The sequence below is a fragment of the Pungitius pungitius genome, chromosome 13 (genome assembly GCF_949316345.1).
Source record: "Pungitius pungitius chromosome 13, fPunPun2.1, whole genome shotgun sequence".
Lineage (NCBI taxonomy): Eukaryota > Metazoa > Chordata > Actinopteri > Perciformes > Gasterosteidae > Pungitius > Pungitius pungitius.
Window position 1 is genome coordinate 2,272,377 of NC_084912.1, and position 17,450 is coordinate 2,289,826.

Genomic DNA, 17,450 nt, shown 5'->3' on the forward strand with positions numbered 1-17,450 from the left:
GCGGAGGGGGGGGGGGGGGAAACTAAATGATCCCGTGGCGTTGTCCGCTGTTTCAGCCCGCGTGGAATCCTGCATGGAGAAGTTCTTCCTCTGCTCCAGTTGGAAGCCAATCTGACCGCAGCTTGTTTGACAAGTTTAACAAAACCAGCAGCAAAGAGGATTCTCACACGGCCGTAACTGCTTCATCCAAGACTCAGCTCAGGAAATTACAGCCCCAAAAAAGTGATTTGGTCCTGGTTGAAACGGCTCTCCCACACGCCCAGGCCTCTGCAGAAAGGCGCCCCCTGTGGGCCGCTACAGTCTGACACGTTGACGCTGGTGTGGGGAGACCAGAATTATGTGTTCAATAAACCCACAAACTATCAATTTGCCCAATGCCCCTCGCTCCCTTTGTTGAATTTGAATGGCATCTTTCACTGACCCCTTTCATCATTTCATCATTTTTTTAAATTCCCCCCGCCTGCAGTAGTTGCCATGGCAACAAGGTATCGGCATCCTCTGACCCCGTAGAAGCTGCTTTGTGTGTCGTGTGAGCCTCCTGCTCTGCATCCACTAAATCAGGCAACATGGCCCGAGGGGTGGGGGGGGGGGGGGGGGATGATCGACTTTACTCTACTGCCTACAACCCGAACCATCACACACGTCCAGATGTTCCTCCGCGGATGTAAACGCCGCCCATTTCTTTGCTGCACAGCCATCCGTCCTCCGCGATCCAGGTGGGAGTTCGGCCCATTAGACACCCCCCCCCCCCCCAGAAAATGCCCATTTACTGCTGGGTTTTTGCTTGTTTTTTCCTTCTGGGTTTAGCTAAAGAAAAAGCCGTCTCCAACTCCTCTCCCTGCATTATTTCCTGCTCGCTGCGCGGCATTAAAGCAAAGTGGCGCCAAATGAGACGGAGCGTTGCAATCATACCAGAATACTTTTAACCAACTCTAAAATAGTTATGTGAGGCTTTGGCTGCTGCTCAAGGACAAATCTTACATCACCGACGTTGTTTTGGAGCCCCGGAGTTAAATGGGCCTGAAGTGTGTTGATAAAATATCTCTTTTTCATGAGAGCAAAGAGGGGCAGAAAACACTGTTAATGTGCAGTCTTTACATTTCGATGGTGGGATTCGGTATTGCAGACTCGGGCTAACTGGTTCAATCTCGTAATCCGCGCTGAGTCATCGTGGGAACGGCTCCAGGGAGCTTGTCAATCATCGTCAGGCATCATCTCTGCCCCCCCCCCCCTGGGCTACACAACTACATACATAAACACACACGCGCATTTGCACTTTTGAGGACTTTCTCATTACCTTTTACATTCTGTAACACGTTGTACCCTTTTTTTTTAACATTATTATCTTCTTCTGCTTCATCGGTTTGTGGTGTGCAGCGTGTTCCTGGTGTTATTCTGTGGCTCGACGTGATTCATCACCTCGATGTACCCACTTTCCCTTCACCAGACCTTGTCGTCTTCCGCTTTAGTTCGTGCTTTTTTGTGTAATTTCTTCCCTGAATGACTTTGAAATACATCAATAAAACAGATGTGAGTGCGCTGCGTTGAGCTGCAGGCAGAGGTGTAGGTGGAGGCAGTAACGGCGCCTGTTAACCAGCAGTACAATAAAAGCAAGAGTGCTTTTCATCTTTGCAAAAAGCACAACTCGGGCCCTTTATTCACAAAGCAGAATGTGAGGTGTAGATGCATCAAAGTCCCTGTGTGGCTGTTGGAATGTGACACTAAAGGGATTTTTATACCCTTCCCCTGAACTCTGCCATTAACTGTTAATACATCGGAGAACCTATTTATTAGAATTAAATTGTGTGGCTGACCTGTCCACATGCAGTACGTGATGAAGCCTTGTGAGTTTACTACTGACTGCAGTCAGAAGGTTGAAGCAACACTTTTATATAACACGTTATGAACATACTTAATACGTAATAATCAGTGTTTTTAATTACAGTCTAAAGCACTCACATATATTCATAATGCAGCGCAATAATAACCATAACACATCATTAAAGCATTTTGTAATGACGTAGGATCATACAAATGCAATTACTGTTCACTCATTTAAAAACCTTTCCACAGTAATCAGGGTTCCATTTCTTTTAATTAACATATTTGTGACACATTCTGATTTGAATGAGAAATGTTTTTAGAAATCATCTTTGCAAGGAAGAATCATCTAAAACATGTTTAGTGTATGTTTGTTGCATGTATTTACAGTAATGTGATTTTTTTCCCCCCATAGAGCAAACAATGACCACCATGAAAGTGATTATGATGCATCATAAAAAGAGTTTTAGTGGAGTGCACGGACTAAGGTTAAAGTTAAAAAGTACACGTATGACCGACTCCATGCAAAATGCAAAGGAGAACGTGAGCCAGCCAGACTGAGGATGCAGCAGAGGAAGGTCAGCCAGTGAATCACGGACGCCTCCGGGGCTTTTGGAGAGCAGGAGGAAGGGAGGAAGGAAGGAAGGAAGGAAGGACGGAAGGTGAAGGAAAGGAAGAGACGGCTCAGCAGTAGGAGGAACGAGTGAGAGAGACTGAGGGAGACAGAGAGAGACAGAGACAGAGAGGGTGGGGAAGAGAAAACTGACCCTAAACGCTACAGAATGAAGACGTCGGCAGGAGTGAAAGAGGCAGGACGTGTCAAGAGAGAGTTTGGGGTAGTTCTGGTGGTAAGATGAGGTTTTAGTACGCTTTGCCTGAAGGGCAAGGAGGCCTGACGGAGAGATAGAAGAGCGAGGCTGGATGGAGACAGACAGAGGACACCCCCCCCTCCTCCCTCGTTCCGTCCATCATCCCCCCCGCTCCCTGTTTCTTCCGTTCCACGTGTCACGTATCCGATTGCACTCGCCCTGGTTCTGCCAGTGACATTTATCACGTTCGTATCAGCGCAGACAGGTTTCTGAGCCTTCGTGTCCCGTCGTCAATAACAGCGTGAAGAAGGTCAGGAAGGGACCAAGGCACGTTGCCACCGAGCTTAATAGGACACCTACGGATGAGGTGGATCAGGTATGTATCGGGCATGTATCGGGTATGTATCAGGGATGTATCGGGTATGTATCAGGTATGTATCAGGTAGGTATCGGGTATGTATCAGGTAGATATCTGGTATGTATTAGGTATGTATCAGGTATGTATCGGCTATGTATTAGGTATGTATCGGGTATGTATCGGGTATGTATTAGGTATGTATCGGGTATGTATCAGGAATGTATCAGGAATGTATCAGGTATGTATCAGGTAGGTATCGGGTATGTATTAGGTATGTATCAGGTATGTATCGGCTATGTATTAGGTATGTATCGGGTATGTATCGGGTATGTATTAGGTATGTATCGGGTATGTATCGGGTATGTATCAGGAATGTATCAGGTATGTATCAGGAATGTATCAGGGATGTATCGGGTATGTATCAGGGATGTATCAGGGATGTATCGGGTATGTATCAGGGATGTATCGGGTATGTATCAGGTATGTATCGGGTATGTTTCAGGTATGTATCAGGTAGGTATCAGGAATGTATCAGGGATGTATCGGGTATGTATCAGGGATGTATCGGGTATGTATCAGGTATGTATCGGGTATGTTTCAGGTATGTATCAGGTAGGTATCGGGTATGTATCAGGTAGGTATCGGGTATGTATCGGGTATGTATTAGGTATGTATCGGGTATGTATCGGGTATGTATTAGGTATGTATCGGGTATGTATCGGGTATGTATCGGGTATGTATCAGGTATGTATCGGGTATGTATCAGGTATGTATCGGGTATGTATCAGGTATGTATCGGGTAGGTATCAGGTATGTATCAGGTAGGTATCGGGTATGTGCTTATGTGCAGGTATGGGCCAATCTGGGGATAGCTTGAGTTCTTTTTTCATCTCCCCCAGCCATGCAGGACTCCCGTTGGTCCCGGTGGGCAGTGTAATATGGCAGTGGTACCAGAGCGGTGATCCATGGTCGGTCCTCCTGCTCCCATGAGGTTTTACGACTACGGGCCCTGCAGTGCAGCCGTGGCCTGGTGGAGCGAACGCACAGCAGCGCGCCTTAATGTTCCCGGACCCCCGTCTCTCCTCTCAGGCCCGGCTGAGCGGGCGGAGGGATACGCGGTGCGATCAGGTCGGCCTTCGTGGAGGGAAAGAGGAGCGGAGGAACCAGGGCAGAAGGGGTGACTGGAGGGCTGTATCTGGAGAGATGAGTGGCCGACTACTTTTGGGATTTTTATCATTTATGTACTTGGGAATTCATTTTTTTAAGAAAGTCTTTTAAGTTTCTTTTTTCAAGTACATATAAATAAACACATTTTATGGCAAATAGGACACATTTATTTAAATGCTTTTATCGCCTGAATTTGCAGCCTTTGTTTTGAAGTGCTTTAAAAACCTTTTCCTACTTACCATTTTCCTGGTTCACATCTAAAATCAAATATTTTCCAGTTTACAAAAAAAGAACATGAAATGAAGAATAAACTAGAAATCTTTTTAAGGAGTAAGAATTCTTTAAGATGAATCTAAAAATGCAGACTGATTTGAGATTTCATTTAAAAAGAATTAATTAATAGTCCTCCATGAATTAATTCCTTCATAATTCTATTCCCTCTTTAACACCCAAATAGCAGCCGTGTGCCGTTTCTCACACCAGCATAGAGTGTTCTTATATTAGTAATAATATATGCTATAATAAAGAAACATGAGAATCAGTAGACAGTAAAACGCATTAAGAGATGAGGAGAGTGCAAAGAGAAAGAGGCCGAGGGACTCAATCATATGACCAGACGCTTCTCTCTTTGCTCAGAGGATTTGAAGGGACTGAAACACTGAAACACTCCGGCCTCCTGTTGATGGACAACGACACTTTCCCCAGTTGTCAGCTGAAAGAGCTTTAGAAGAGAAGCATTAATACGCCATTCGGGGCGAGGTAATTTTGAGCCATTTTGCTGCACGGCCTCTCTCATCCGACGTCTCCATCACAGAGGTCTGCCGGCCATTAGCGCGCTCAGCGCCGCGGTGTCACCATCGTTAAACCCGTTAAACCCAGACAGTCGCTTCAATATCTGAAGCTGTGGGCTTTCTCACACACACACATTTGTTGCCCTAACTAGCAACAAGAAGTTGCTGAATTAAAGCAATTTCAAAGGTTTTCATTGGACCAAAATTGTGACGTAATCATTTTGTTTTATTCTTTTACTTTTAATTCTGTTGCTTCAGACAAAAATACGGAAAAAAACGTAATGCATATAAGTTTACTGCACAAAATTGATTTCAGGAAGTTGTTGTGGCCTCGGAAATAAACAATAAAGTTGAGTTTCGTCGTCGGCCTGCTGGCTGAAAGGTTTGAACGCCATCCTGGCTTTTTGGCAGCGGGCGTCCCCTCTCATCGCGGCCAGCGAGACAAACAGATCCGAGCATGGGTTTTGTGCGGCGGACTCGTTCTGGTGATGAGCCATCACCTTGTTCTGTACTGGACCACCGCAGCAAGCTGCATCGCGAGCTACCACCACGCCGCGGTCGCTCCATATTGACATCGAATCGGACTGCACATCAATTCGGGGGCAAAACAAGCCGTTTTGTCCTGTAACATATTAACCAGCATTTACTATGTTGTATAGTTGTGTTCTATTTATTCAATGATATATTATTTTGAATTAATTGTTCATCACACTTTTTTACTTTGCCAGAGATTTCGACCGGTAAACCATGACACAGATGGGTTTGCATCAATCCCAGACTGCTGATGATCGTCCTGCTTTTCAACCACACTATAATGTTGTATAACCAGGTTATACATTCTCATAAAAAGTTATTACAGCACGGAGGTTTTTCATCTGTTCTCATCGTTTAGTTAAAAATAGTATGTGTATGATTGACAAAAACAACTTTCTTCATCAGTTTTGTCCTCGTGAGCTGTTATTTCAATCTGTAATAAGAGTAACATTGTTAAGGAGTGAAGGAGGAGAGAATGGCTTTCGGCAATAAACACTTTTTAATTGTCACATCGGCAGCAGAAAGTCCCTGAGCATTGGGTAAAAATGTAGTTTTTTGTGAGATATATTTACATAATTTTCACTTTGTCTAGAACATTTTCTATGATAAATCCTCTCTCTAAAGCATTAAATATTGTAATCACAAACTGGCTTCTTGAATAATGCATTTGCAATGCAAGTTACAATAACGGCAAATGCAAATAATTACTTAAATAAAAACAACACTTGCTGCCATTAAAAATACTCCAATGTATGTTTACACACTGCGCTTTGAATAATCACGGCACGGGATAAGTTTAGAACCCCGACCCGAAAGCTCCCTCGATATTTAACAAATGGAAAAAAAAGGCAAACACGAGACAAGCTGCAGGCAAACGGAGGAAAAAAAAAAAGGGACGACAGAGAGAGATGTGCTTCTGGGAGAAGAGAATCGCTGATTAATGACCCGGTGACCGGAGGCCGTGTGTCCCGGCCTGCGCTCCTCTGGGATAATCTGCATCTCGCTGCCACCCCCCCCCACTAAGCACCAGCACACCTACGGCAGGTGCGGCCCAAAGTCGGATGCTTGATGGTAACGCCCCCCCCCCCCCCTCGGACGATACACTGGGGCGGGGACAACTGGGGGACAACTGGGGGCCAAGGACAGAGATGCCGCTCTTCATATTCAAACCCCCCACCCCCCGAAGACGTCTGCTACATTCGCTGGTGTAAACGTTTCCAGAGCCACGCCAGGGTCGCATCGCCGGACGAATTGCCGCAATCAATATCGAGTTTCCGTTCCCGCTTCCCCCCCCCCTCCCCTCCTCTCGTGTGATTGCTCGCCGCCCCGGACCCGGTGCGACAGACGGGCTGGAGGTAAATTGGCCTCAGCAATCAGCATCCATTAAGCTCCGCTGCAACAGTCAATTTTGCGCTTGCCTCTGATTTTCCTCGCAGAGGGAGGGATATCATTTGGGAAGACAATACATCCCCCCATGTGTGTGTGTGTGTGTGTGTGTTGTTTTTCTTCTAAAAGAGATGAGTGCAGAATGGTTGTTGTCAGAATGGGGGGGGGGGGATATGATGGAGAGGGTCAGCTATTATTTGACTGCTAGCCACAGAGCACAATGCACCTGATTAACTTCGCTCAAGCTATCAACGCCAAGTCCAATATTTCCAGGACTTTGTTATTCTTCATCGTTTAAATCGATTCAATCGCGTCGGGTAAAGGTGGGACTGAGAGGACGGTTACACGTCCAGGAATCCACACAGCGGCACATCGCGTGTCGCTCACTGGCTGTTTTAGGGGAAGCGGTCGGGGGACCCAGGGACCCGTTGTCCCCCCTAAAAAGACGGCACACTTTTCGCCATTCGTTTTAAAGTTTGAACCACAGCGAAATGGAAGGGGGAGGAACGCGTGGTTCCGGTACCAAGTCTCCCCGGGCGACCGGTCTGCCTGCAGAGGAGTCACCTTGTGATGCGGCGAGCAGCGACACGAGGTCGCCGCGTGTGGCCCTCGGGGGTCAGAGAGTTACCCGGAAGCTGCGGCCATGTTTGAGCCTGTAAACTTATAAACGAGTGCATCCAGAGAAGCGGCCGTCAATTGTTGGATCAACACATTGGTGCTTTTGAGTACGTTTTTTTCATGCAGTGTCCAGGTCAAAAGCTTTGTTCATTCGAAAAAAATGGAAAAAATGGTGAACCTGAAAGTCAGTTGACGCCCCGCCTCCTACGCCACATCAGGGTCAAAAGTCTGAATGTGAAAAAAAAGATCGCGAAAAAAGCTTTCAACCTGAAAAAAAAATGTCAACCTGAAAAATAAGTTTTAAGTGAATATCAAAAAATAAATACAAGTGAAGAATAAAATAATAATAAAAATAATAAAACGGAGTCAAAACTATATTCAACCCGAAAATATTTTTCGTCCACTTATTTTTAATTTTTTTAGTGTTTTTTTTATTTTTCAATGTTCAACAACAAAACAAAACTTTTGACCTGGATTTGGCTCCAGAGTATTAGTAGTGGTTTTATTAAAGAATAGCAGCTAATAAAGCCGTATAAATAATTTTTTGAAAAAAGACTGCCTTTATTTTGTTATTTAAAAGCTTTCATTTTAAAGCAACATCAACAGGAACTTAACCCGATTCAGCAGGTGTCTCAGCCCCGATGTTGCTCTCCTCCTAGAGAGGAAGCCCCTTGTGGGGACAAGATGATGAGAGACTATCGATCCGGGCGCGTCCGCACCTCGCCGAGACTCAAAATCAATGCGAGTCAGTCCACCTCGGCACGCGGTCCTGTTGACCGGACTAGGACGATCCGGTCTTTGGGCGAACCCTTTGGCGTGACTGGGGAACGAGAGTCGCATTGAGGAGAAAAGTCCCAGTGAAAGCAGCAACAGCGAGGGGAGCGTGGTCCTGTGTCTGCTAGCACCAGTTTAATAAATGAACTAAGTAGCTCCTTTAAAAGAGTGCTTTGCGCACTGCTTTTAATCAAATTCACACTTGCAATCTGCATGTAATAATCTGTGTGTAATTATAGTCGGAATTATTCAAGTTTAACTGCAACTCATGGGTTGTGTCTCACGTGAAAACCCGAACAAATACACGACATTAAGTGAGAGACGAGATGATGAAAATTCTTAGTGTGTATTGTTTCATCTGGTTCCAAAGGGACCTGCTTCTTTAAGAGAGTCATCTTTTGTTGTTCTTAATGGGTTGTCTCAGAGGAACGATGCCATTCACTTCACTCCGGGCGCTTGCCAATATGAGTGAAAGTAGCCTGACTCTCTGCAGCTTTGTTCAATACAAGCAAAGTTATTTCCAACATAATAAAGTGCAAAAAAACCACAAATCCTGATATGGGATTTAAAGGTTTTAAAAGTTGCTCCTGGTGAATGTTAGGCTTTAAAGAGACGCATATCTTTCACATCGTAGACCCCTTCTGGCTTTGCTATTGCAAGAGCCAGACTCGACAGGTCTTTATCCCCATCCTAGTAGGTTGGATTTGCCTTGCCACAATAAGCCAGTGTGAGAAGGGGCGCTGATACCACAGCTGATGTCAGAGACGTCGACTACTTCAGACCATTAATCCGGCTTTTTCTTTTTTTTTTTTCTTCCTCCCTGTCTTTCAGATGCTGTGAATGCAGCCAGATGTCCCCCGAGATGCTTCTCTTCACCTCCCAACGCTGTGCCGGGATGTCAGGATGGAGACGCAACCATGCAGAGACGCGAGTGCAAAAGAAGAAAGAAATCACAACACACAGCCTAAAGGAAGGTGCCGGCGTAGCGTTATAAACCTAAACCACGGATATTTGGCACGCAAGCTCTGTTGCTGCAACCTCTATTGCTTCTCTCTACTTCCACTTCTGCACAAAAACAAACGCCCTTGAATCCTACAAACTGCCTAAGTCTCATATCTTTGTATAACATTTGCCTGCGTCGAGTGCAAAGCAAAGAAGAGCAATATGAATGTTTGCTCCTAAACACCCACACGACGCTTCCTCGTGACCTTACCTAAAGAAATCAACTGCACTGGATGAGTTGTTGTGCGTGCGTGTGATGGTTCACGGAGTGTCTGCTGGTGTGCAGACAGAGCGTCACCCTCAGCAGCTCACAGGTTGTCGGTGTTCCTCCCGAGGACACTTAATTTCCTCCTGTGTTCATTCGCACCACGGATCCCCGTGTACTTGGCTGAACACTCCTCTCGTGAACAAAGCTCAAGCGGCAATGGGAGCATTCGCAATCGAAGAAACGGGGCTTTGTGGAGCTTTAATCACGAGACCCACCAAGGCGACTTGCACACGCCATGCTTCCTCTATGTGTAAAACACAGCGTTGCATTCGGGGGGGAAAACTGCATGGAATCAGATCTAATAGAAATAGTGTGAAATAAAGAAGTGGGCTGATTCTGACTGTGGTTAAACTAGAACTAGTCTCTTCCCTTTCAGAAGGGTTGAGAATCAGCTTTTTGGGACCATCATTGCAGAGTTGCTGTGGAGATGATGGAAGCAGTGAACAGGGATATTAAGGTAATGCAGAAAGGAGTAGGGAATCTGTTCAAAGAGAATACATTTAGAGTATGGAATGTGTTCGCTCCTGAATACTGCATGAAGATACTGCAAAAAGTTTGTCAGGATGCGTACTGCCAATCAGCAACCAAAGATGTCTCAACAACAAAAGAAACTAGAATTCTGTTTCTTCTGCAATAAAAAAAAAGAAAAAAAGATTTGACGTACAGTATGATCTTTGACAGATTCAGGGGAAACCTGAAAAAAAAAAAACACTTTTGATCTCAAACTCGTCCCATCAAGTGAGGTGTGGAAGTGTGTGATCCTCCTGGGCTTCCTGAGAACTAAACACAGCTCATCAGCCGCTCTGATTCTGTGCTCCTGTTGGAAGGAAGACTTTTTTAAGATGAGCTTCTCGACAACCTCTGCTTTCTCCTTCCAATGCCACTGTTTGCCCTTCACGTGGACCCAAGTGGAGCTGCATGTGCACCACACCCACCTCCTTTGTCTTAAGACCTAATCACATGTGCAGAGCTGATGTGATTCCTCAGTCTGGTTGAACGCGGCTAGGAAATCAATCAAGCTTTTTGACATTTTCTTCCAAAAGGTGCAAACGTTTGCTCCGACTATTCCGCCAATCAGCCAACATGGTTCTGGAAATGACTGTAAATTACTTCTTCATTGGCCCATCTGAGGGCAGTGGGTCTTTGTCTTAGCAGACAGGTTGGACAGAGGACCGTAGAGTCGGGGGAAGGGACGAGAGGTCAACACTGATGGGTTAAGAGGGGGGGGGGGACATCTGGAGGGACGGGAGGGGACGAGATGTCAACACTGATGCAAGTTTCGAGCACGACACACACAAGTAGCCCAGGGAATTAGGATTTGATGATCTGCGAGCAGTGGAGTCAAGGAGTGATGCTGTGACGCCTGGGGGGGGGAGAAGACGGAGGCCGCACGCTTCCTCTCTTCTTTTTACGACATTGCACTTACCGACTTTATGAAGCCATGATAGTAAAATGGAGGGGAAAAAAGAAAGAAAGAAGTAAATTCATTACCATTCCACATTGTGTTTTGTAGTAATTTGATAGGACGGAAACCAGCAAGACCGATCCCCCGAAAGTAGGCCGATCAATTCTTAATATCACGAAAAGGAATCAGGAATCTTGAACAGTTATTGAACTCTGATGAAAAACATTAGAAATGAATTAGGTAGAGTGGTGTAAGCCGAATTTTCAAATCAACTCAAAGAGCACTGTCTCCATTCTTACCGGAAAAAGCCAGTATTTTAAATGTTCAACCTGAAACTATTCCACCCATTAAAATAAAGCATTGCTCAGAGTCAAAGCAAAAGGAGCCGTCAAAACCTGATGCTGATTATGTCTTTTCAAAGCAGACTTGTTCTGCTGAATGACGTATGAATTCAAACAGTTGAATGGCTCCTCGACCCTCAGCAGAGAAACGACGAAGAGCCAAGATTACAACGATCAGCGGATTCAGCAGCAACAAACTCGGCGACGTTCTCCGCCCAACGTTTGACAAATTGCATTCGTGGTGAGGAACGCAGAGGTCCAGGTCGACGGGTTCGGTGAACAAACACAGCGACGGGCGTCACTCCAGTGAACGCCAATGTTGTTTTAACAGGGACAATTACCCCAATACTTGCATGGATATAAAAAGCTCATTACGGAGACTTAATTAATGATCTGAAAAGTCAAGTATATTAACTTGAGCGATAACTGATAACAGTGTTGTTGCATTTGCCGCATTCCATTGGCGTGTCTCATTAATGGCACATTCTCCTTTGGGCAGTAGGGCATACAATGTAATGAGAAATTTAAATTTCAGAATATTAACGGTTTAGATTTTTTCATATTGGACCAAACGCGAGGTAGAAATCCCTGGAGAGGAATAGGAGCCTCCTTTGTGTAAATAGTCCTATAAGAGTGTGCGCCTTGTTGGTAGAATAAGCTTTTGTACCTCAAAAGGTCGCATATCCTTTTTTTTTAATATGAAGACAGATTAGAAAAAGTGAAAGGTGTGGTAAACACATTACGGTTACTCAAATGAAAAAGACAGGAGATTATTTGGAGATGTCAGAAATGTTATTTGAAACCGTGGAAGCCGTTGTGTTTTGCTTCAATGTTTTAAATTGTACCAAAACGAAGGAGCTCGGCTAACAGCATTGTCAGAGTTAGTTAAGGAATACTTGTTATTTTGTAATAGCAACCCCCTCCTCCCCCCAAAAAACAGCAGGGCTGTGGTTACAGCAGAACAACCCAACCATACAAGATGTAGATGACGAGCACCAAGGTCCACAATGCGCAGAGGAACTGTAGCTCCTCACTGCTTAGGATGTGTGACGATAAGAGAAGGACGTGTGACTGCATTGCTGCTGCGATGACTAACTGCATGTCCGGAGAACACAACATCGCTTCAGGGGGAACAACGAAGTGAAACATGTGGAGACCTACTTGGGTCGGACAGGATGGAGTCGGTCTTTGGCAGGAACTGGTCACAGCGGATTCCTTGGTAGCCTTCTCGACACCTGCGGGCGAAAAAGAGAGCGAGAGGAGGAATAAACCTTGTGAATCAGGTCATCGTTCGACAGAATACAAAATACACCTAAACCAATAGAGTCCGGTCAAGAATGTGTCAGGAGACATTTACATTTCCACTCAGAGTGAGATCTGGTTTTTAATGATATAAGAGGCTAAAAGAGAGCCGCCTACGTGGAGGCAAACTGACTGGAATAAATGAACACAGAGGGGTTCTTCAAGGCTTGCAACCTGCAACAGGAGAGAACTTTCCAGAAGAAGACATATCTCTCTTTTCAGCAAATTGAGGCTGCAGCAGAGGATCCAATCCCCATTAGGTGAGACCCTTTAACCTTTCTCTGCCTGTTGCTGAATGAGTTTCCTTGCTTAGTTACAGCAAATCCTCACAGAGAAAGACACATTCAGAAAAAAACAAGGGCTCGGAACGGCGCTGAGATGGAGCCGATTGTGTTGTCGGCCCCTTAAAGCCACCAAGAGGAAGCGATCCTGATGAAAGGTGCATTCGAGACATCTCAACATCCGCTGATACATGATCACTGAGCTGCTAATGAAACACGAAATGTTCATGCTACGGTGTTAATTTTAGGACATCCTCAGGTCTCAGACTCAAATATCAGACTCAGGTCTCAGAAAAACCTCAGTCATTCTTAGACAATACTCCGTCAAACCAAACGGAGTCAGACGAAACTCCGTCAAACCAAACCATGGAGTCAATCTTCCTCCATGTTGTTCAAGCTAATGTTCTCAGTTTTAATGCTATCTTACGCACTGCCATTGGAACATGAATAACAATGTTGTAATGACAAGTAGACATTTGTACTTGCTAACTTAGTATTGTATTTAAAAGTTCTGAATCCAGTCAAGCACACAATTTTCGTTTAGTTTGGTTTGGTGGAGTTTTGTCTGACGGAGTTTGGTTTGGCGGAGTTTGGTCTAAGAATTACTGAGGACTTTTGGTCTGAGAACTGACGCCTTTTTCGAAAAATGTCCTCATAAATACATAGAAGTGTGAATGCGTCTCACAGCGCTAGTTGGACGTCTCGGTGGGTGTGGGTATAAATATTTGCCCCATGCTCTGTCCTGTTTCTCTCTGTCCCTCTTGAGGAAAGTCTAATACATGAAAATATAAAAAAACTTCAGTTTAAGTAGTTTGGTCATTTGGTCAATTCTCTCCGCGCTCGTCCCTGTGGATTCGCTTCATTGAAAACTTTGGACTTAATCTACATTCGCACTGACAGGCTAACAGCACACAGCAAATATTCGCGTCCCTGCGGGGCCGCGGCCTTTTGGAGCCGCCCGACCGAGAGAACATCCGCGTCCACCCAGACAAGCCCACCGGAGATCAAGCTCAGGAAGGAATGCACTGTGACATTTGAAAGATTCTGCCCCCCCCCCCTCCCCCCCGCAGAGTGCACTCGCTCCCTCTGTCTCTCATCTACGGTGAGCGATTTTCAATTATTAAATGAGCTGCAGGAGGCCGGGAGAGACTCGCCCGACAGCGCATGCCACTGGTTGGCCTGAATTGCATCGTCGCTGGGAGAGAACATGCGATCAGAGTCTGTACCTCTCACACGGAGTGACAACTAAAATACTTTGTTTTGACATTGACTTGAATCTCTTAAATGAAATGTGTCATTTCAAATGTATAAAACTGCATTTGGCTGTGTACAATATCAAAAACATTCGGTATGTTCACGATGCTTAGGGAAGGATGATTGACATCAAAAACATCTGCTTTTGATTGGTTTTGTTGGAGTAGTTAGGTTCAGGTATGAGGTCTGCGATGGATACGAACCCGGGCCTCCTCTAAAGAGAATAAGAAGCAAAGCTTACAGGGACACTGGTCGTTGTTGATGAAACATATTGTATCCCTGCTTTTTGCATGCTGTGGTATATGAGGACATTCCATCATTCTCTTGGTTTGTGTCCCCTGCGCTGTATGGCCAGGTAAAATGTGCTGTCATAAACTTGACTAGCACTACAGGTGGACATAAACTAGAACACTAGTCTACCACTAACTGCTGGGACGACTTAAAGTTTCTTTCGACTTTTGTCACGTATGTGTTTGCACATCTGTTTGGTCTCCTTGCTCTACGTAGGGGGAGCTTCTACAATCACATCGATCACACTACATGGCCATAAAGGCAGACAGTAATGATGTTTACCGCTCTGTTCAAGAGGCCTCAACAATCCCATCATTCGTCAAGGCGTCCATATCGCCGCCTGTCCGCCGAGTTTGTTTCTCTCCGCTTTTGCCGTCGCCAACGTGTGGAGACACGATCCGAATACAAAACTGCAGCCACAGTGCTTTTGGATGTTGCTCCGGGGTTCAGCTTCCTAATCGCATGCTGCATGTCAGGGGTCCGACATGTCAGCAGGTCACTACGAAACACAGGTGGAAGTTTTCCTCTGCGCTAAATTGGTTCAGATCCCGCCATGCTGCCGTGACCTGAACTGACTAAACCTCGACAGGACGCAACCTTTGTCGAGCCGCGGAAGATAATTAAAAGGATAGAGGCTTAACATGGTGACACTGGCTGTGAGTCGTGCTCATTTGGAGGGGGGGGGGCAATGTGAGACCGAGCATAGATCAGTGATCAGGGCCAACTCTGCACACCTGCATGTACACAACTGTCGTCAAGTGAGGCCATAAGCGTGACAAAAAGACACAGTGAGTTCCTACTTCTTTGAGTCTCAGACCTTCCAGTAAATACGTTTTTGTATCCCACAAACTCCCTTTTTTTGTTTCTTGCCGAGATCAAAACACATGAGAGTTTCATGAGTTGCTTCATGAGGCTCAGAGGAGTGAATCAAAGAGTGAACGGGAGTGATTCGGAGGGTATTGGAGGGTTGCGTGCCTTCTAATTAGCACCAAAGTCATTAATTAAAAGAAAACAGGAAGCGATTGCGTGTGCACGCATGCGTGTCTGTGTGTGTGTGCGTGTGTGTGTGTATACGTGTGAATCTTTTGCGAATGTACAAAGCAGCACCAAGAAGGGGATGAATATAAACATGGCGCCTGGAGGATGATGGATTCCTGCAAAGGGAAGCGTGAAAACACACGCGCTGGTGCTCAAATACACACATGCATATGCAAAACAGAAGGGAACGTTCACATCCCGTTTCAGCGGTTCAAAAGTTCTGCGTGTGCCGCGTGCAGGAGAACATTGTATTTCATGCGCTGTGTTCTTTCCCGCGGGCCAAACTTAACTTTTAAGTTCAAATAAAAACAGAAAACACAAAAAGGGAAACCAACACACTTCAGATGTCATAAATGGGTCTTTTGTAAAAACACATATGGGTTTACATTCACACAGGATGTCAAAACTGAGGTTTTAGCCGCAAATAAATAAACAGATCTGTACAAAGGGGACATGTTTAAAAGTTACGCCGAGTGAGGCCGACAGAAATTCAATCAGTGGAAAAACCAGTGAAACCAAATATCACAACGGACAACGCGTGAGCTCGGTTATTTCCTGTATTTGTCCAATCCAGAGAGACGGAAAACTGGCAAATGAAGACAGATTGCTGAAATGTTCTTCTATGAAACCAAATGGTTCTACTGATCTTCTTTGGTTTGGAACAAGATGGGAGACATTCATCACGTCCGCTGATTCTCCCCCCCCCCCCCCCCTCGGATCCAAAAGATATGATTCCAGAGACAATTTGCTGTGTCAAACCATCAAACCCAATATTACGAATCCTCTCTCCGTGTGGATCAATTCAGCACCGGGCAGCCGCAGAGCCACGTGAGGCCCGCTGGTCCATTCAAAGAAAGCGTGGCGTAGCACATCGGTCAGACGGTGACAGGTCGCTTCGACGATCTTCACATGGCGGGCGATTTTCTCAGAATGGCTTCCAGTGAAGTGGCCCACGAAATAACAGGAGATTGTGTTGTTCCTGTCAAAGGAAATCTGCTCGGCAGGTCATTCTTTTGAATGAAATCATGCATTCAGACCTAGGTTCGGAAGGGATGAAAAGCCAGAAACATCGCATTGATCCGTCATTATTCTGCTGTGAGCAAAAGAGGAAGGCAGACACGGATGGGACAACGAAGGGGAAACATCCACACGGGGTTCATAGGAACGGGTGGAATCATTCACAACAGTCAAAGAGAGAGAGTTGATTAATGGTTGAACGGGTATCATCACGGCTGCCTTCACACAGGTTAATGAAAAACACAACGGGGAGAGTTGAAATGTAATTGTTTAATTCATGAGTAGGTTTTTAATCCCAGATACAGCGATGAATATTTGAAGGACTGTTGCCCCCCGTGGACACTGAATGAAGTCCTATACTTTCATGTGTCAAATGCAAATGTCATCCAATACGTCGGAGGTTTGTTTAATCAGATCGGACACAACGGAGAGACTTCAAAGGAGGCCTGAGATGATTTCTTTTCTACTTTGATGACATTATATCTCTCTCGTGTGTGTTTCTATTCATTCCTCTTTCTTGATGGAATGGAATTCTATCCTCGCTGGGTAACCAGGGAACTCCTCTCTTTTGAAAGAGCGTTTCTGCGATGCAGGACGGGTGTTAAACTGTGTGTGTGTGTGTGCACTGCATGTGCTGTTTTGTGTATTTACAGCAAATGTTTGCCCACCTGTTTGTATTTCACACAAAGATAAATGCCAGCTCTCTTGGATGCAGTGGATATACGCGTGTGTGTGTGTGTGTGTGTGTGTGAGAGAGAGAGGGACGAGGAACACAATGTAACAACACACATAGAGCTCTGCCCACATGCAATGCACACGGTGAAATAGATAGAGTAGAAATAAAGACTACAGCAATAAACAACCCATGAGTACACATTACAGGAAAACTGGAATGATCAGGACCTCAAAGAAAAAAGGTTGTATTTGACTAAGATTGAAGAATCATCGAACTACGACCTGAAAGCTCTGTGATTAAAACGTCAAAATGACAAA

The 17,450-nt window shown here is 45.3% G+C and overlaps 1 protein-coding gene across 1 annotated transcript in view; it reads right to left on the reverse strand.

Moving 5' to 3' along the window:
* LOC119214147 (pro-neuregulin-3, membrane-bound isoform) overlaps positions 1 to 17,450 on the reverse strand; it is a 207,928-nt gene that overhangs the window by 19,927 nt on the left and 170,551 nt on the right. Inside the window, exon 3 of the mRNA XM_037465643.2 lies at positions 12,436 to 12,509. Within this exon, the coding sequence (XP_037321540.2) occupies positions 12,436 to 12,509 (74 nt within the window). The remainder of the gene's footprint in view (positions 1 to 12,435; positions 12,510 to 17,450) is intronic.